The 21,848-nt window shown below is 39.3% G+C and overlaps 1 protein-coding gene across 1 annotated transcript in view; it reads right to left on the bottom strand.

Moving 5' to 3' along the window:
* Positions 1 to 13,661: 13,661 nt before the first annotated feature.
* Positions 13,662 to 21,848, bottom strand: part of opn8b (opsin 8, group member b) — a 67,579-nt gene continuing 59,392 nt past the window's right edge. The window contains exons 3-4 of the mRNA XM_030127906.1: positions 20,307 to 20,635; positions 13,662 to 14,402 (exon numbers count right to left, since the gene is read on the bottom strand). Coding sequence (XP_029983766.1) covers positions 14,046 to 14,402; positions 20,307 to 20,635 — 686 coding nt within the window. The 3' untranslated portion in view covers positions 13,662 to 14,045. The remainder of the gene's footprint in view (positions 14,403 to 20,306; positions 20,636 to 21,848) is intronic.

The raw sequence follows: 21,848 nt of genomic DNA, 5'->3' as shown, positions 1-21,848 counted from the left end.
CATCAACCTGGCACATATATAGAGGCAATTGATATGCTGACATCAGCACATGCATACATGATGACATCAACTGGATTGATGCCAAAATAGCTACAATATGTGTGAGGGGCGGGGTTTGTTGTACCTGTTGATCCACTAATCCTATCAATCCATGTAAATAATTGGTGTAAAGTACAGTTTGTCATCTTTTCATGGTCATCAGATATGACCCATTTGGACGTTCAGAGGCTCCGTAGTTACCGTGGAAACACCATCATCTTCTACAACATTGATTCACCATTAAAACGCATGGAGTTTGACAAATGACAGTGGATGGAAACACTTGGTTTATGTTCAGTTAGTGATAGATTTTACAGGAAAAGTCACATTTTCTGCCATTTTCTCTGTTTTTGATCAAATAAAAAACCCTACAACTTTAATCTGAGCTTTTATGAACATCTACATGATCAGTGAATTAAATATAGGAAAACACCTGATTTATACTGATAAACCACTTGTTACCTCCTCCAGGCGATGTTGTGATCACTTTGCTTTGTGTGTTTGTGTTTGCGTGTGTGTTTGTTAGCAAGATAACTCAAAAATTTATGGATTTTCATGAAATTTTCAGGAAATGTTGATATTGGCACAAGGAAGAAATGATCAAATTTTGGTGATCGGGGGGGTGGGGGTGGGGGTGGGGGGCAGATCTGTCTTGGCGGAGGTCTGCGCTCTCTGAGTGCTTTTTCTTGTTTTATGATGTGATTGCAAGTGGACGACTATTGTACTCAAGTCACATTTAGATCCATTCTCAAGAGGTGGTCGGGGTCATGTTTGAACAGGTGACACCTACATACATCCTTGGACGTGTTGAAGGACTGTCTGTTCAGGTGGTAAGTGACATGTAAGTATATAGTTGTGTGTCATTGGTATTGTACTACAGCATGTTAAACACCACAGACCACAGAGATGAGTGCATCATAAGTATAATACTTATCCCTGCCAACAGGGGTCAGACTCATTTAAAGGAGTGATATTTTGCTTTTTCAAATGGAATTACTCATTTCTGTGACGACACTGGTACAGTTGTCTTTTATACAGGGTGGGGAAGCAAAATTTACAATGAACATTTAGTTGTTTTTTCTCAGCAGGCACTACGTCAATTGTTTTGAAACCAAACATATATTGATGTCATAATCATACCTAACACTATTATCCATACCTTTTCACAAACTTTTGCCCATATGAGTAATCAGGAAAGCAAACGTCAAAGAGTGTGTGATTTGCTGAATGCACTCGTCACACCAAAGGAGATTTCAAAAATAGTCGGAGTGTCCATAAAGACTGTTTATAATGGAAAGAAGAGAATGACTATGAGCAAAACTATTACGAGAAAGTCTGGAAGATACTATTAAAGAAGAATGGGAGAAGTTGTCACCTGAATATTTGAGGAACACTTGCGCAAGTTTCAGGAAGCGTGTGAAGGCAGTTATTGAGAAAGGAGGAGGACACATAGAATAAAAACATTTTCTATCATGTACATTTTCTTGTGGCAAATAAGTTCTCATGACTTTCAATAAACTAGTTGGTCATACACTGTCTTTCAATCCCTGCCTCAAAATATTGTAAATTTTGCTTCCCCACCCTGTAATATCAATGATGTTTTGTCTGTATTTTTAAAGGTGCAGGAGACTTTCATGACTAATTTTTCATCAGACCTGTCAAACCTCAGTCATATCCTCAGTATTACGAATCCGTAAGTCTGTCTGTGATTACTCACCTGAATCTCTTGCATTACGGTGAACAATGTCGAAGTGCCATCCACTATAAACAAACCGTGTGTTTACAAACCGACCCGGGACATCACTCGGGCATCTTTGGAATTTTGTGGGGACGTGCATTGTGGGAAATGGAGGTTCGCGCAGCAACCTGATAGCGGCAACGCGACCATATGGTATTATATGGATGAAACAAACACGCAGAAACGTGGAAACGGCTGGAGGAATATGCATAGAAGGAAGGGAGTTCCTGCCGTTTCTGATCGTGTCTGTGCGAGCCTTTGCTTCCCACAATGCATGTCACGACAAAATTCTGAAGATGCCTGAGTGACCTCCCGGCTCGTTTGTAAACACATGGACTGTTTATGGTGGATGGCACTTCAAAATTGTTCACCATGAGAGAAGAGATTCAGCTGAGTAATCACAGAAAGACTTACAGATTCGTGATACTGAGGATATGACTGAGGTTTGACAGATTTGATGAAAGTTGGTCACGAAAGTCTCCAACACCTTTAACCTGTGTTTTAAATTTATTCAAGGTCAAGGTCAAGGCTACTTTATTTATACCCGTAGGTAGATTTGTTTTGCAGTCTAGGTGATTGCCTTGGCATTACAACACATACAGGGTGGGGAAGCAAAATTTACAATGAACATTTAGTTGTTTTTTCTCAGCAGGCACTACGTCAATTGTTTTGAAACCAAACATACAGTACAGGCCAAAAGTTTGGACACACCTTCTCATTCTTCGCATTTTCTTTATTTTCATGACTATTTACATTGTAGATTCTCACTGAAGGCATCAAAACTATGAATGAACACATGTGGAATTATGTACTTAACAAAAAAGTGTGAAATAACTGAAAACATCTCTTATATTCTAGTTTCTTCAAAGTAGCCACCCTTAGCTCTGATGACTGCTTTGCACACTCTTGGCATTCTCTTGATGAGCTTCCAGAGGTAGTCACCTGAAATGGTTTCCTAACAGTCTTGAAGAAGTTCCCAGAGATGCTTAGCACTTGTTGGCCCTTTTGCCTTCACTCTGCGGTCCAGCTCACCCCAAACCATCTCGATTGGGTTCAGGTCCGGTGACTGTGGAGGCCAGGTCATCTGGCGCAGCACTCCATCACTCTCCTTCTTGGTCAAATATCCCTCACACAGCCTGGAGGTGTGTTTGGGGTCATTGTCCTGTTGAAACATAAATGATGGTCCAACTAAACGCAAACCGGATGGAATGGCATGTCACTTCAGGATGCTGTGGTAGCCATGCTGAGTCAGGTTGCCTTCAATCTTGAATAAATCCCCAACAGCGTCACCAGCAAAGCACCCCCACACCATCACACCTCCCCCTCCATGCTTCACGGTGGGAACCAGGCATGTAGCATCCATCCGTTCACCTTTTCTGCGTCGCACAAAGACACGGCGGTTGGATCCAAAGGTCTCAAATTTGGACTCATCAGACCAAAGCACAGATTTCCACTGGTCTAATGTCCATTCCTTGGGTTTCTTGGCCCAAATAAATCTCTTCTGTTTGTTGCCTCTCCTGAGCAGTGGTTTCCTAGCAGCTATTTGACCATGAAGGCCTGATTCACGCAGTCTCCTCTTAACAGTTGTTGTAGAGATGTGTCTGCTGCTAGAGCTCTGTGTGGTATTCATCTGGTCTCTAATCTGAGCTGCTGTTAATTTGCGATTTCTGAGGCTGGTGACTCAGATGAACTTATCTTCAGCATCAGAGGTGACTCTTGGTCTTCCTTTCCTGGGGCGGTCCTCATGTGAGCCAGTTTCGTTGGAGCGCTTGATGGTTTTTGCGACTGCACTTGGGGACACATTCAAAGTTTTTGAAATTTTCTAGACTGACTGACCTTCATTTCTTAAAGTAATGATGGCCACTCGTTTGTCTTTACTTAGCTGATTGGTTCTCACCATAATATGCATTCTAACAGTTGTCCAATAGGGCTGTCAGCTGTGCATCAACCTGACTTCTGCACAACACAACTGATGGTCCCAACCCCATCAATAAGGCAAGAAATTCCACTAAGTAACCCTGACAAGGCACAGCTATGAAGTGAAAACCATTTCAGGTGACTACCTCTTGATGCTCATCAAGAGAATGCCAAGGGTGTGCAAGGCAGTCATCAGAGCTAAGGGTGGCTACTTTGAAGAAACTAGAATATAAGAGATGTTTTCAGTTATTTCACACTTTTTTGTTAAGTACATAATTCCACATGTGTTCATTCATAGTTTTGATGCCTTCAGTGAGAATCTACAATGTAAATAGTCATGAAAATAAAGAAAATGCAAAGAATGAGAAGGTGTGTCCAAACTTTTGGCCTGTACTGTATATTGATGTCATAATCATACCTAACACTATTATCCATACCTTTTCACAAACTTTTGCCCATGTGAGTAATCAGGAAAGCAAACGTCAAAGAGTGTGTGATTTGCTGAATGCACTCGTCACACCAAAGGAGATTTCAAAAATAGTTGGAGTGTCCATAAAGACTGTTTATAATGGAAAGAAGAGTGTGAAGGCAGTTATTGAGAAAGAAGGAGGACACATAGAATAAAAACATTTTCTATTATGTACATTTTCTTGTGGCAAATAAATTCTCATGACTTTCAATAAACTAATTGGTCATACACTGTCTTTCAATCCCTGCCTCAAAATATTGTAAATTTTGCTTCCCCACCCTGTACATTGAACATGCAAGACAGGCACTTGATCACGCTTACAGACAGGACAAAAAGTGCTCAGTGTTCCATCATTCATCAGTATAGCAGCATGGATAAGTAAAAGAATAAAATAAATAAGATCAAATAAATAAAAACAAAGTCTCAAAGGTCTTATAAGTAAACTTTATCAAGGTGTGACCACACTCAAGATGGACTCAACAACTTACATAAAACAAAAATGGGAAAGAGAAATGAACATTGTAATCACAAAGGACATGTGGACAAAGGCATGGGAAGTACATTTCTCATCAACAAACTCCAACACATGGGGTGACTTTGGTTGGAAAAACCTCATCCGTTTTTTTTTTTTATAACACCTAAACAAAAGTCCAAATTCAGCACTGTTTCTGCACAGTGTTGGAGAAAGTGTGGAGAGGCTACAGCAGATCATGGGCACATTTTTTGGTTATACCCACTTATTCAGCCCTTCTGGTCGGAAGTATCCAAAATAATATGGAAAGCACTGGGCTTTACCATCAGCTGCTCTTTTACAGGACTGTATCTTGGTTACTTCCCAAATGAACTGGATTCAGACAATGTTTACCTCCTAAAGATTTTGTTGACATCAGCTAAAAAAGCCATAACAAATTGCTGGCTGCAGAAAGAAACATCCACAATGGAACTTTTCATTTCAATTGTAGAAAACATTAGACTTATGGAACGCATGACTTTCACCCTACGGCTCCAGGAGGAGCTGGGAAAAAGGCGCTGGAGAAAATGGACAATGTTTACAAACTGTGACAGTACTAATTTAAAAAAAAAAAAAAAAAAAAAAAAAGGCTTAAGTTGCATGTATGTTTATGCTATAATTGTCATCCCCAGACCTCATTTTCTTTTCTTTTTCTTTTTTTTGTTCTTGTTCTGTAAAAATTAAAATGCTTATAAATAAAAAGTGTCAAAAGAAAATAAATAAAAACAAGAAAACACAATAAAAACCAGAAAAGATAAAAACAATCCGGGATAAAAACCAGGATAAGAACATAAAATTAAAAAAAAAAAAATTAAAATTTGAAGTCACAATAATAATAAATAGAGCAAAGAAATGGAATAAATAACTAAATAAGTTAGTAAAGTGCAATGTCACTATTTCTTATTGAGCTCAGTGACGGCGACAGGAGCAAAGCTGTTTTTATAACGCTGTGTCCTGCACCTCGGGACTAAGAACCTCTGTCCTTCTGTTTGTTGATTGTTTGCTTGTTTGTTTGTTTTTAAATGGACTCCCAAGTCTGCAAATAAAGATGATGATTTTCAAACATTTCCCTGTGGTCTACATAAACTGTAAATGCTGTGCTTGGGTCTGAATTCTTCATTAATTCAACTCCACAGGTCCATCTTCAACCCTATTTCTGAGTAATGACACCAGAAAGGTGGTTTTGAGCGCTGGCCCTTTAAATGCAAATTACCCACTTCAGGCCCCACCCCCTCCAGGTTTTTGTCTGTGCTGCTCTGTCCCATTCAACCAATAACTGAACATTTTAGGTAATCAGCTCAAAGTTTGGACATATATTCCGTTTTTACTACAACCACTGCTGCTGATAAACAATTATGTCGTCCTCGGAGAAACGTTCGTCGGAAGTCTTGACCTTAAATGTGCAAACGTCGTGACATAACTAGTTATAGACGTAACAAATTAAGAAGGAATTGAAACAGGTTGTAGAAATCCACTCAATTTTTGCCAAAATGAATATAAAGATAGCTTTGCGGCACCTGGAGGGTTCAAATTCAAACTGTATGAACTGTTAGTGTCCAAATACACAAATAAATGAACCAAAGACTAATAAGAGAAGTGGGTTTAGCAAAATATGACCCCTTTAAAATCAGTGGCTAGGTGTTGAGAGGAAACATTAGTCAGTGAAAGCTTTTACGACGTTACATAAGATGTTTACCTACATATAGTCAGAGCCGATCCACTCACTGGGAAGGGACACAGTCAGAGCTGCTCATTTATGGTTCTGTTACCAAAACATCTGTTAATGTTAGCTCTGAACATGGCCTTGGACTGAAGGATGAATCGATAAGAGTTTGGGGTTCAAAGGTTAGCGTGAGCTCACAAAACAAGGTTTAGCCAAAGCTGAAGAATCCACAATAGGAAAAAGGGATGGGACGTAAAAAAGGTCAAGAAGTTCACTTGGATGGTTCCGCTAAAAACCCTCCCCTGGCTTTTATTAATCTTTTATTCAACACCTCCTTTTCACAGCATGAGTCACTTTGAAAACTGTTCACTGGAAACAGACGTGTCAGAAAGATGAAAACTTCTATTGTGGCTCAAAACCTCTCACCTAATACTGTTATTAAATTCACCACATACAGGACATGATTCTGGACAAACACACATCCAAACTACAGTGGGACTGGATGGTTGTTGTATCCTGGCTTGAAATTTTGGTGTAAACTTAGCATGTATTCCAGGGGTGTCAAACATACACTATATTGCCAAAAGTATTTGCTCACCTGCCTTGACTCACATATGAATTTCAGTGCCATCCCATTCCTAGTCTATGGGGTTCAATATGACGTGGGTCCACCCTTTGCAGCTATAACAGCTTCAACTCTTCTGGGAAGGCTGTCCACAAGGTTTAGGAGTGTGTTCATGGGAATTTTGGACCATTCCTCCAGAAGCGCATTTGTGAGGTCACACACTGATGTTGGACAGAAGGCCTGGCTCTCAGTCTGCACTCTAATTCATCCCAAAGGTGTTCTGTCGGGTTGAGGTCAGGACTCTGTGCAGGCCAGTCCAGTTCATCCACACCAGACTCTGTCATCCATGTCTTTATGGACCTTGCTTTGTGCACTGGTGCACAGTCATGTTGGAAGAGGAAGGGGCCAGCTCCAAACTGTTCCCACAAAGTTGGGAGCATGGAAGTGTCCAAAATGTCTTGGTATGCTGAAGCATTCACAGTTCCTTTCACTGGAACTAAGGGGCCAAGCCCAGCTCCTGAAAAACAACCCCACACCATAATCCCCCCTCCACCAAACTTTACACTTGACACAATGCAGTCCCACAACTATCGTTCTCCTGGCGACCGCCAAACCCAGACCCGTCCATCAGATTGCCAGATGGAGAAGCGCAATTGGTCAATCCAGAGAACGTGCCTCCACTGCTCTAGAGTCCAGTGGCGGCGTGCTTTACACCACTGCATCCGGCGCTTTGCATTGCACTTGGTGATGTACGGCTTGGATGCAGCTGCTCGGCCATGGAAACCCATTCCATGAAGCTCTCTGCGCACTGTTCTGGAGCTAATCTGAAGGCCACATGAAGTTTGGAGGTCTGTACCATTGACTCTGCAGAAAGTTGGCGACCTCTTCGCACTATGCGCCTCAGCATCCGCTGACCCCGCTCCGTCAGCTTACGTGGCCTACCACTTCGTGGCTGAGTTGCTGTCGTTCCCAAACACTTCCACTTTCTTATAATACAGCTGACAGTTGACTGTGGAATATTTAGGAGCCAGGAAATTTCACCACTGGATTTGTTGCACAGGTGGCATCCTATCACAGTTCCACGCTGGAATTCACTGAGCTCCTGAGAGCGACCCATTCTTTCACAAATGTTTGTAAAAGCAGTCTGCATGCCTAGGTGCTTGATTTTATACACCTGTGGCCATGGAAGTGATTGGAACACCTGATTCTGATTATTTGGAGGCTAATTGGAGTCGTTTTGAATTTTTTATGAATTTTGGAAAATTGCTCAATGATGAGAGATAGGAAAATTGTAGATGTTGTGACCTTGCTGTGACCTTGAAATTTGGCTTACTTGGCCCAAAATTTAATGGGTTGGTCCCAGGGCCTAGGCCTATCTGTGGGTACAGTTTGGTAAAGATGATTGTCATAGTTTTCCAGTTATGTTGCTAACAAACAAACAAACACACAAAGCAAAGTGATCACAATACTTTCTGGTGGAGGTAGTAATTAATATTCTAAAATAGTGATGTATGTGCTTTGGCGTACCCTAGTGGTGATATGTGGTAATAGGGCATTCGAATACTGCACCCCAGCAAAAAATCATTTCACCAGCCGCCACTTTCTTTTAAAGTTAGATTGAGCCAAGGTTATTAACGTTAATGAAAACTAATGAAATGACGAAAACTAGAATTGTAAAAACATTTTCGTTAACTGAAATAAATAAAAACTATAATTAAAAGAAAAAAACGATAACTAACTGAAACTGTATTGTGTGGTTATAAAACTAACTAAAACGTATAAAAATTATAGATAAAATTCCCTCCGTTTTCGTCTTTGTCAATGTCGGATTGATACAAAATCAATTTATTTCCCTCAAGCAATTTTCGCTGCTGGCACCATATGATATTTAACGCTCCGTCACTTCTTGTCACTTGTCGTTTACAGTCATCTTCTGGTCCCCACTCTACCTGGAAACATGGAGACTAAAGTTGGGAGAAAGCAGCAGAGTCCTGTACGGGATTTATTTAAATACAACGGAGAAGAAGAGAAAAGGTTTTAAAAAAAACTAAACTAAAACTAAACATTTAGAAAATAATGAAAACAAATAAAAACTAGCAAACCTGCTCTAAAATCTAACTAAAACTAACTGAATTAGAGAAAAAAAAAAGTCAAAATTAAATAAAACTAAACTATAATGAAAAATCTAAAACTATTATAACCTTGGATGGAGCTGGTACTGTATCAAACAAATTCTCTTATCATTAAAAATATTCTAATTATTCATGTATTCAGTATATTTGAGGATTGGGGCAGACGTCAGTGTGTGTTCACCCTCATTGTGACATCTGTTCCCCACAGCTGCGGCTCAAAACAACTTAGAGATTGCAGTTAATGAGTCTCTGAAGTTCCTTGAGCGTGTACCCTCCTCATTTATTCTACACGAACACGGCTTCAGTCATTTCATTCCTCAGTGGGGGTGGGGGGGTGTCACATGCTTTGTCTTAATTATACTTACAGAGCTGCTTAGCGACTGCATGGAAATGTGATGTTGGGGATTGTACGCCGCATTTGACTGTTTGACGTTTCAGATCCTGACTGACACAGCTTTGACTGAAAACACACTCACGACGTGGTGGGGAATTCTAAAGTCACAACAGAAGCTGAAACTCTCTTTTAATAACAGACTTCTTCACTATATTCAGTTTATTCTCAGACAAACTCACATAAAACATGAGGTTCATAGCTCTACATTCACAAATGTTCAAAGGAGCTCAGCACATTCAACAATAAATACATGCGGCAATAGTGTTTTTTTATACCTCATAATACCGCGAAATTCCAAAACTACTGGATGTGACACTTGGACAAACTCATAAAAGGTGAAATTTGATAGAAAAAAAAATGCAGTTGAAGACAAATTAGGCAACAAGCAGTTTTCTGGAAACCAAAAGTGACATTAAAAAATAAAACTCAGCTTCATTATTTACAACCCTGTAACATTCTGAAAGTTACAAAACACGAGACGTGTTGAGTTAAAACCTTTTTCCCATGAAAGGCCGGCATGACTTACCATCCCCCGCTAATAAGCACTGACGGGCTGCTCACTTGTGCTGATAACACACTCTCAACTCCAGACCTGCTTATTATTCCAGGGCTGCCAACCATAGCATGTGGACTTCATTAGCAGATATTAAACCGCTTGGACATTTATATATACTTCAGCTTCGCTCACCTACAGGTCTGTGTTGGAAGGTTGAAGGCTGCAATCATCTCTTAACCCTTCAAACCCTAAACCTGGACTTTTTTCTTATTTTGACTAAGGGCGTTTTCACACAGAGTACCTGAGTCCGTTGGAGCCCAAAGTCCGCTTAATTTTATCAGTGTGAATGCAAACATTCTGTGTGCGAGTACTGTTCGCAAGTCCAGCTGAAAAGGTAGTCCTGGGACTGCGTGCACTCTGGCACAGTACGTTGCAGTCAGAGGCGATTTCTCATAGACTGCAAGGGAAGCTCAGCTTCCCCTAAAATTCTGAAAATTAAATGGTTAAATATGTTCGGTTGTGTTGACATTTCATTGACACAAATGTGTTAGAACACGTTCATCTCACAGATGAGTTCGTTCAGAATCAGCTTTATCACAAATCAACAGACTCGATGTTGTTCACTTCTCATACATTCCTGTGTCGCTGTTTTCTCATTCGATCTCTGCTCAGTGCATTTGTCCGTAGACGCTCAGCGTCCATGCACGTCTATGGGACTGAGTGGAACAGTTTTTTTCATTGCCTCAAAACTGGACGGTAATTGGATAAATGCCACGATGTTGTCCTGCCCCCAGATGCTCGGCATCTCTGGGGTTGAATGGAGCTGTGGGCGGAGCTGGGCTGGACGCCGGGCTTCCACGTGCTGATTGGAGGATCAGTCGAAAGGCTGAGTCCCGTTTGATTGACAGCTTGTTTGAGATCTACTCCTTCACTGACACAGTTCAGTTTAATACTGTCGTGCATAGGGCTGGGTATCACGGCCAATTTCCATAATCGATTTGATTTCGATTCATAAGGTTCTGAATTGATTAATCACGATTTGATTCGATTCGATCCAATATTGATTCAATTCAGTATTAATTTACTGATTCAGAGTAATTTAGTGAAATCAAAGTACAATTTTGTGTTGTAACCTGATTATTTGAGTACCACAGTCATGCAACACATCAATACTGGTATCAGTATTGATATTAGAAAGGAAATAAATATGACATTTCAGCAGGAAGGAGCTCAATCTGATCTTAAATAAGAAACATTGCCATGTTTCTACAGTGGCTCAGAATGGACTTCTTTGTCATCTTTATTCTGTTTTATGGCTGGTGGCTTCTACTCACTGTGGGGGGTGTGTGCGCTCCATGATTGTTGGTCGGGGAGTGGGGGGGGGTAGCGTAGCGTAGCCGTCGGACATTGTCACTTTACTATTCATCTAAGTTATTATTCCAAGAACAACCGGCTTCCGCGACTTGCCTCGGAAAACCTCCAGTCGGCCAGTTCTTTCACACTGCAGGTTTGAGTTTGAGGCTGGGAGGACCTCTTGTGGAGGGGTTTTCCCCATCCTGCCTCCACATCTTTTCTGCACCAGAGCCATCACGAGCGAGACCAAGACTTCCCCAGGGGTTCGCAAGACAGAGTCGGCTGCGCTTCCGCGTACTCCTGGTCCTGCTCTGAAAAATCCATCTCATCCACTATTAATCGATTATGCAAAATTAAAACAAAATCGATCTAAGATCAATTAAATCGATTTTTTTTACCCAGCCCTAGTCGTGCATTCTGCTGTGAGATCAAGAGAGAAACCACTACGAAATTACTTGTTCATTTCTTGCACTGTAAATAAAACACACTCATTGTACTTCCTTGTCTCAATTTAATATAATTTCAACTTTTTCTTTTTTATTTGGTGCAATAAGGTCACTGATAATTTTCTTAAAAAAGGAACGGAGGGCCGAATTTATGTTTAAATAACTTGACATTTTTTTATGTAAGTTGACAATGAACTTCCCTTCTCTGAAAGACGAGCAGCCACCACTGATTGCAGTGTGACAGCGATCCGTGCCCAAGAACAGACATGACCTAATCACCACTCCGACAACAGAAGTGACTTAATCATGGTGCTCCTGTTGTCTCCTGATAAAGCCTCGGATCAGCGCAGCACTGGCTCGTCTTATCAACTAAAGCGCTCAGTGACATATCAGGGACAACAAAGGTCATTCTTCTTCACTTTGCCTCAAACAGGCTAACAGAGGCCATTTCTCAAAACGCGTTCTTGTCTGTTCTTGCGTTCTTGTGAAACGTCATCAGTTGCGGCCCAAGTACTGTTCTGATTGCAAATCTGCATAAACCAAGAACACATGGAAAACCCAGATGTTATTCTTCTCAGCTAGCTTAAGCCAGGGATTCGCTGGTTGTTGACTTATGTAGACTTGGCTGGGAAATAATTCCCAAGATGCAGTTTGTGCCAGCCCGGCTGAACCAACGAAATGTATTACAGTTTTTAAAAATATACAAAATATACAAATGACATAAATACTAGTACAAAAGTATTGAAATCAAATTGAGTGACATTGTGGTGATTTGAGGGAAATACGTTATGGAGCCGATGGCAGAATTACAGCAGAGACAGGGAGGAAAGTTCACAAGTACGCAGCCGTTCCAATTACAGACAGACTTGTGTTCTTAGGAAGTACGTTCTCTGAAACCGTTCTTACCAAGACTGTACTCGCCGAGTTCGCAAAACTGTACTCTGCGTTCTTGGTATTGAGAATTGGCGGGATAGAAAACTTTTGCTGCCATTGTAGACAAATGAACAGAATGGTTGCTTGGTTGATGATGTAAGGGTTTGTCTTCTTCTGAGTTCCGCGTTTGTCGGATAGTGACAGAATTCCTTCCACACCGCCACCTAATGTTATGGCCCTGTAACACCCACTCATACTCAGGGGCGGGCCGCGGTACATGCTTCTGAACGCAACATCTGTGGGAAAGGTGTGAGCATATCCAGGTACAGCACGGATCCAGATACCCAGTGTGAAAACACCCTAAAAGTTTAGAAAATATGCTGTGAGGGAACCCGTTTGCCCATTTTTCCAGAGATCTTTCAAAATCTGCATCTTACTGCATGTTATAATTCTGATCAAACGGCTTCTTCTCCAGCTTCTAGTCCAGGCATGAGTGAAAATACCATAATGACCCAATAAAACCTATAAAGCATGACATCTCAGGTTTCAGAAACCGTTGGAAATTATCCAATTGCACAAACAGTAGTCGCTTTTCCATTGCCCCTCAAATTGCGCAAATATAACTTGTGCATAAAAATTAATCTAATGGTAAAAACGACAATTTCACCAAAAGTCTAATTTTTTGATTAAAAGTTTATGCGCTGGCAAGAGGTGGTTTTTCGGGTGTAGCGCAAATGGTATATCACGCAAAACTGCAATGGAAAGACCTTTTTTGGCAACTAGAGTCATGTGAATTAAAAAAACAGATGTTGACGTACATTCTAACAAGCGAAGAAGAAGAAGAAGAAGCATGTCGCAGTGTGTGGACAGAGCAGGAAACCCAATCTTTTTTTTACTTTAGTACGAGATAAAGGAGTAATATATAATAATAAATAAACAAATTGTCACATTTGTGATTGAATGGAAAAACCGACATTACGCACTTCTGTTTTTTCAACATTTAGTAAATATCGGTAAAGTTTTGTCCAGATGTCCAATGAAAAAGCGACTAGTGAAAGAGTTACATCCATCCAAACTGTATGTGCAGGGTGTGTCAGTGATGACACGTCAGGTTTTGAAGAGTTAACATCTATATGGGACTGAAATGACAAGTCAGATTTCTGTTATCAAAATAAATTCTGCTGCATATCCTTTGGTTGAGTAATCTGTACAGCTGTGTAAATCATGATTCATAGATTATTTTTCCGTAACAAATGGTGGTTTAATGGGTTTTAGCCACATTTAACACAGGTTGAACTCTCCTCTGTTGCTTCGTCGGATGAACTTTCACAGCTTTTAACATCTCGTGCAAACATACAGTCATCTGTACTGGTTCATGCCCATAGTCAGAGGTCAGTAACACCTTTTCAGCACAGCAGCTGAAAAGTCAAGTCTTTCTCCCCCAGTTTTTCAACCCACAGTCGATGGCACAGATTCTGTGATCTCCCCCAAAGTTGTCTGTGCTGTTTTAGACTTGATGGCAGTGCTGACCATGTAAATATTAGTGTCAGTGATGTTGTTGTTGGAGACGTGGCAGTCATTAGGGGTCGGACACAGGCATTTCAGCTGCCTCACCTCCCTTTTAAAGTTGTTGCTGAATAAGTAGTAGATCATGGGATTGTACACGGTGGAGCTCTTTGCAAACAAACACGGCAGCAGGCTGACCTCAGGTGGGATGGTGCTGCTGTCATTGAAAACAGACCACAGACTCACCAAAGCGTACGGTGTCCAGCAGCCGATGAAGCCGATACTGACCAGGATGGCAATCTGGAAGAGAGCAGGAGGATACAGATGAGAAGATGGAAGACAGGAAGTCCAAGAGTATGTTTCAGATAAGTGTATTTTCAGGTGGTTTTGAGGGGAATCTATACTTTTGCATCTGTGTGTTTAGGCTGTTGAAAATGTACTCTGTGATGCAGACTTAAGCTAAGATAAGATAAGATAAGATATGCAAAAGCACATGCACCACTATTTTAACCCTTTCATACATGACGTCCACATTTGTGGACACACAGTTGAAGCTCATGAGCTTTTGGAAAGTGATCACTTTCCAAAGGGTTATAAAGGCAATATTCTCCAAACCACCAGGGGGCAGTCTCTATATACCCACAGCAATGCAATAAAAAAAAAGATCATCTTAGTTTTACAATTTGGACTGCTCTGTGATCTCAAAGGATATTCCATAATTAAAGAAAAAATAAAAAATGCATCTGAAAAAACTGTTGCATCATGTTTCTGATATAGGCAATTCATTAACCTCCTAAGACCCAGGAAATGTCAGCAAAGTACAAGCTTTTCTGTTTTTTATTAAATAAATGCCGATATTGGAAATATCATGATGCAACAGTTTTTTCAGATGCAGTTTTTTTAATTTTTATGGAATGTCCTTTGTGGTGGACAGTTTTGTTTTCTTTTTTTTTTTTGTATAAAGTTGTGGAACTCTTGTCCACAAATGTGGACAGAAAACCCATAGCTGGCTCTGAGGAGGTTAATTAAAAAAAAAAAAATCCAAAACTTGTACTTTCCTGGGTCTCAGGATGTTAAATATTTTCTTAGTAAAACCATGTTTAAAAAAAAACAAAAAAAAACAAAAAAAAAAACATTTTAACTTTAGCCTAATTTTGATAAATGGAATCAATCTAAAAAACAAACAAACAAACAAACAACTTTGATACTTTTTTCATAATTCATGCATGAAAGGGTTAAAATATTAATTTAAATTATTATAAAAAATATACAGTAGGGCACACCAGCTCATCTTTTGGAGGATAATGTATATCCATTGTGGTTACTCGAGTGCAACTGCTGTGAAATTTAAGATATTGAAGGAGAATGGTCACTACAAGGACGAATGAACTTTGTTCCATGATCCGAGCCTTTTCATTTTTGGGACTTGTTTGTCTTATGGGCTGGTGAAGTACATCTTTTGGACTCAAAACAAAAACTGGAATGACATTTGTCTCTTTTTTACCAATGTCAATCTGCTGGTGAATTTACCCGTTCCTTCCAAATACAGATACAATTTAAAAAATGATAGAAAATACACAGTATGTTTTCCGTCATTTGTTTGTAAATTTACTGTCAGGATGGACCTCTGCGCCCTCACCTGTCTCATCTAATTAGGTCATAGGTGTCAAACATGCGGCCCAGGGGCCAAACCTGGCCCGCTAGAGGGTCCAATCTGGCCCCTGGGATGAATCTGTGAAATGCAAAAATTTCACTGAGGAAATTAACAATCAAGGATATAAAAATCATTTTAATTCAGGTTCCACATACAGACCAATTAGATCTCATTTGGGTCAGACCAGCAAAATACTATCACAATAACCTATAAATAATGACAACTGCAGAGTTCATCTTTGTTTTAGTGTAAAAAAGTAAAATTACATTAAAATGTTTATATTAACAAACTATCCTTTTACAAAAAATATGAACAATCTGAAATGTCTTAAAAGAAGTAAATGCAATTTTACCAATATTCGGCCTGTTATTAAATGTTTTGTGTATTTGTAATCGTAATATAAATTGTAATGCACACGTGTAAATGACAATCTGAGGCAGAATATTATTAAAATTGCATTTGTTTTTCTGAAGACATTTCAAGTTGTTCATGTTATTCAGATTTTTAAGGAAATCTTGTAGATATAAACATTATCATAATGTCCTTTTTCTTTTTTCTCTGTTATTCTTTTACTGGTCCGTCCCACCTTAGATCATACTGGGGTGAATGTGGCCCCTGAACTAAAATGAGTTTGACACCCCTGAATTAGATGGACCCCCCCCACCCTTCTGCATCCTTACAGACTGGAACTACATCTGCAGATGGACGTCCATCAGTCCTGGTGGATCTACAGCCTGTCTGTCCATGGGAGTGGATCTGTCCTTCACTGTGGCTCTCCTTGAGGTTTCTCTTTTCCCACTGTGTTTTTTTTTTTTTTTTTTTTTGAGTTTTTCCTTGACGAGAAGGAGGGTCGAAGGACGGGGGATGCCCGGGGTATTAATCCATTTTCTTCATCTACTATTTATTTGACTGTTGTTTGTTTTCATATCCATTCTGTACAGCCCTGTGAGGCAACCTTGTTGTGATATAGGGCTCGACAAAGAAAACTGAATTGAACTGAAATTTCACCTGTCTATCCTTCAAACATGCACATTTTTCCATGATTCTATTGTTAAATTCAGGCATGTCCTTGACAAGTGCCTTTTCCACTGATATATGGACAGTTCATGTAGACCAGGGGTGGTGGTAGTGTGGATAGATCACATGGCATTAAAAAAAAAAAAAAAAAAAAATAGAAGTGACCCTGGAGGCTAAACAACGGCTTTTCTCAAAGAAATGATTCATGGGGTTAGTAAGTTAAGCTTAAAATCAAGTGCTTTTTCTGCTTAAAAAATTAAGTTTGTTATATGTATGCATTGTAATCAGTTGACAAGTTATTTTATAAAGTTGGTCTAAATCACAGGTGTCGAACATGCGGCCCGGGGGCCAAAACTGGCCCGCCAAAGGTTCCAATCTGGCCCGCGGGATGAGTTTGCAAAGTGCAAGTTAGGGCATCAAACTCAAAAATAGTATCATAATAATCTATAAATAATCATAGCACCTTTTTTTTCTCTTTAATTTAGTGCAAAAAACATTAAATTATGAAAATGATTACATTAGCAAACTATCCTTTAATAATAATGTGAATAACCTGAACAAACATGAACAACCTGAAATGTCTAAAGAAAATTAAGTGCAATTTTAACAATATTCTGCCTGTTACTAAATGTTTTGTGCCTTTGTCTGATCTGTAATGCATATGTATAAATAAGTCAAGGCATAATATTGATAAATTGACAAATTTCTTTTTTTTCAGGTTATTCACACCCTTTTTGTTTGGATAGTGTGTAAATGTCAGTATTGGCATAATTGAATGTAATTTTTTGCACTAAAAAAATTTGGAGTTGCCATTATTTATTGGCTATCATGCTATTATTTGACTGGTCTGGCCCACTTCAGATTAAATTGGGCTGAATGTGGCCCCCGGAAGAAAATGAGTTTGACACCCCTGGTCTAAATGAAAAACAAGGGAAACAGTCTGAACTTAGGCCGAACAATGCCCTTCCTGTTTATAAAGGTTTATACTTATGTTATTCCAGTAAATTCTCATGGCCTGTCAAATTAAAAATAGGATTCATGCTGATAATTTACATTGAGTCTACCGTGCACCAGGTCCGATTCCAGACTGCTATGACTGGGGGGGCAGTATAAGCTGTTGATTGGACGGACAACACTCCCCCCTATGACAGCACACTTGTTCATCATTAATTAGATTAAATTAACTTTATATTATGAATAGACCTATAACACTGTTAAATTTATGCTAGACAGCCTCGTTAATCCAGGTCCAGTCTGTTGTTTGCAGCCAGAGGACAAAAAGCTGAATGACAGCAGTGGATCAGAACTCAGCCTTCATGTTCGATGCTCCTCCATCTGTCGCTGACACAGGGTTAGGCTACTAGCTTAGAAATATGTGAAGTTGGCAGACACGGTACAGGGTTTCTGTAGGAATCAGCAAATCTAATTTAATACCCTTTTTAATGCCACTGTAAACAAATTTAATGTCCATGTCCAACTGCAGAAACAGTTTTTTATATAGTTTTATGACAATTTACTATCGACAGGCTTTAACCAGGTTCTGAATAGTTCCTCCTCCAATCACTTCTGCTGAAACTTGCATTTTCCCATTTTTCCGACATTTGCTAATATTCTCTCCGCTCTTTCACCACGGCATGAGTACACTCACAGGACGTTGCATTCCAAGCATCCAGTGTTGTGACTTTGTGCATCGGTCATAAACAATAGACAACTAAAGGGTTCCACCTGTCAATCATCACACTATACTTCCGATCAAAATTATTAAATGTTTATATAATCAAAATAAATTGTGAATAACAATGCTTTTTTCCATCAAGTGTATTTACATTTTTAATGCCTCTGGACATCGAATTTAATGCTTTTTAATGCCATTTAAGAGCTTAATTTTCACAAAATCTGTTTAATGACTTAATGCTTTTTAATGACCTGCAGAAACCCTGTGGTAACTAAATCTGCACATGTGAGCGGTATTAAAGCTAGTAAGTGTTAGTTAGCCAACAGCGTGCTGGTAGAAACAGACGCAGCCAATTTAGTTTAACATTATGTCTCGAAAGTGATTCTATTTGACAGAAAATAAAATAATCACAACAATTACTAAGAAACATCAGGCAGGTAAATGTAGACATCAAATCTGAACATTAACTGAAACCCAGTTATCCCCAATAGTGAAATGACTGAGCAAAGTAGCCTGGTTCTGATCTCTGCTCTGTATCACTTTTAATACGGCCACACCAACCAATCAGATATAAATACACTTTTAATATTTTGATGTGGCATGTTTGAAATTGGCCATATCATCAAGGACAAAATAAAATATTTTTCAGTTATTACCTCCACCAAGAAGTGTAACGGCGGAGGTTATTACCTCTGCCAGGGGGTATTGTCATCACTTTGCTTTGTTTGTTTGTTTGTGTGTTTGTTTGTTTGTTAACAACTTTAAGGGAAAACTATTACAACCATCTTTACCAAATTGTACCCACAGATAGGCCTAAGCCCTGGGACCAACCCATTAAATTTTGGGCCAAGTAGGCCAAAGTTCAAGGTCACAGCAAGGTCACAAAATCTACAATTCTCCTATCTCTCATCATTGAGCAATTTTCAAAAATTTATAAAAAAAATTCAAAACAACTTCGATTAGCCTCCAACTTGATCCACCTGTAGCTTATAACAATATCTTGTATCTGGCACAAAATTGTTCACATCCACTGTGGAATGTGGACTCTGTGGACATTTCATTTTAACACTGAAAATCACATTTACAACATATTTTTCATTATAAGTCAACAAATATTCACTGGAGTTTAATATAATTTGACATACACATGATTGGTACCAAGCTTCAACTTTTTCTGCTGTATGGAACAACCTTGAAACTGTTGAATTTAAAAAGAGATAGTCGATCCACACATGCACACCGTTCGGGGTGCTTGGCGGAGGTTTGCGTTCTCTGAACACTTGTGTTTTCATAGGGGTTTGTCTGTCTGTCTGTTTGACTGTTAACAAGATAACTCAAAAAGTTATGGATGGATTTGGATGAAATTTTCAGGAAATGTTGATACTGGCACAAGGAACAAATGATTACATTTTGGTGGTGATCAGGGGGGTGGGGGGTCTGCCTTGGCGGAGGTCTGCGCTCTCCGAGTGCTTTTCTAATTTTAATTTTGGGATGAAGCAGGTCGGTTTGGTGGGAAGGACGGAGCATTTGGAGGGTGCCCATGCCTAGAACCGGCCCTGCTGTACACCCACCATTTTGAACGGAAGTCTATAGTAAAGTAAGAGCTCAAACAGGAAACATGTGACCTGACTGCTCACTAGACGACTGAAAACATTTTTAAACTCCACTTGAATGCAGATTATACACTGTACTCATGGGCTGTATCATGTACAGCTCATTTATTTAAATATTCATGTTTTTGTAAAATTATTTCATGTGATTCCTATCATCTTCTTCATGTGAAACAGGTGGGGTGACACTGATTGAAATGAAGAGTGTTTTTTTGTGCATTCAGATCATTATTTAAAGAGTCACTTACTATTAACAGTCTACGGTGCAGCTTGATAATATTGGGTAACCCGTTGCTGCTGTTTGCCGACTTTTTGTACGTAACATAAAGCTTGATGGTGATGCCAAAGTAGCAGGAGATGATGATGACGCTCGGCGCGAGGAGGTTGAAGACAAACATGCTGATGACTAAAGAGAAGGCTTCCTGTTTCATGTTTCCCCATGCGAGTGAGCAGGACAGGCCAAAGGGCTCCGGGCCATAACGTCCCCAGCCCAGTATCGGCAGCAGAGCCCAGAGCAGAGCATACAGCCAGATCCACAAGCACAGGAGCTTCACCTTCTTCCAGCTAATTTTCTCCTCTGCAATTTGACAGAGAAAGAGAAAGGTTTTTACAATCAGTGATGACAATGTGACGAGACAGAAAGCATTACGCAAGTGTTTGTATTCATGTTTCTGCACATACTTGTATAGAACGGCTAAAATTTCCTTAGGGGGTCAAATGAGTGGCCATTTTTGTCAAAAGAAAAAGTTGTAAGAAATGCATAGAACTGTGTTGAAAAATTGCTAATCCATTTGTGCACAGACTACTGATATTATTTAACAGTGGAAGCTATATTTTCAGAAATATTGGATTCTGAATAGCATGTGTATGTGAAAACTTTTGCTGGTGGACGGATGTGACATTACCCATGATGCTCTGGTCAGTACCAGTACTTTATTAGTAATAAACTTATAGACTTACTATTGCTAATTCTCCTCTTATTCATAAATGTTAGTATTGTGGATCTAAAACAATAACAGCTGAACAAATCACAAACTGTGGCAGTGGACGGATGTGACAGGGTTGTTACGGATCCCATCATACTGATGCTCGGCAGCCATGTCACCGTTTACACTAATGATCCCTGTGCAAAAACTAGGATCAGAATTATTTATTGTATAGTTTATCATCATACTAAAGAGTAAATAACAATATAGAATTGTTATTTCTTTATAAAAATGCTTATTACACTGGGTTACAAAAAAATGTTTTTTACAAGTTGTCTAGGTTTTTTCAACTGAATTAGGACCATTTTGCACCGCTAAATCCAAAAATGACATCTGTTTTTCTCAATCAGGTCAGGTTTTTTTGCTAATTTGATTTTGAAAAATTTGATCTTCTCACAAAATTGATGACATTTTTGTGACTTTATCAGTTGATTTTTTATATAGTTCTCACCCAAAATAAGTTTTAAGAGAAAAAAAATCATTTGATCACTTGATTCCTGTTAGGTACAATGGTGTATTCACCGCAGATGTAGCAGAATACGTCAGGCTTATTTTTGCAAGATCTTCTAGTTGAAGCCATTTCATTCACCTGTAATATTAAAAAAAACATTAATCATAAATTGGCAAAAGTAAAATCTTCAGAACTCGTTTATTGCAAGAAATATGAAAGAATTTTGTATCATATGATGTGAAAATGCCCATAAATCTAAGCAAAAATGTTAAAAAGCCAATATGTAGCATAGTTCAGAAAGTTGACCTGATTGAGCAAAATTAATGTGATTTTTGGATTCAGCACACCAAAAT

Source organism: Sphaeramia orbicularis, chromosome 24, assembly GCF_902148855.1.
Source record: "Sphaeramia orbicularis chromosome 24, fSphaOr1.1, whole genome shotgun sequence".
Classification (NCBI taxonomy): Eukaryota; Metazoa; Chordata; class Actinopteri; order Kurtiformes; family Apogonidae; genus Sphaeramia; species Sphaeramia orbicularis.
This window is presented reverse-complemented; position numbering and strand designations above follow the sequence as displayed.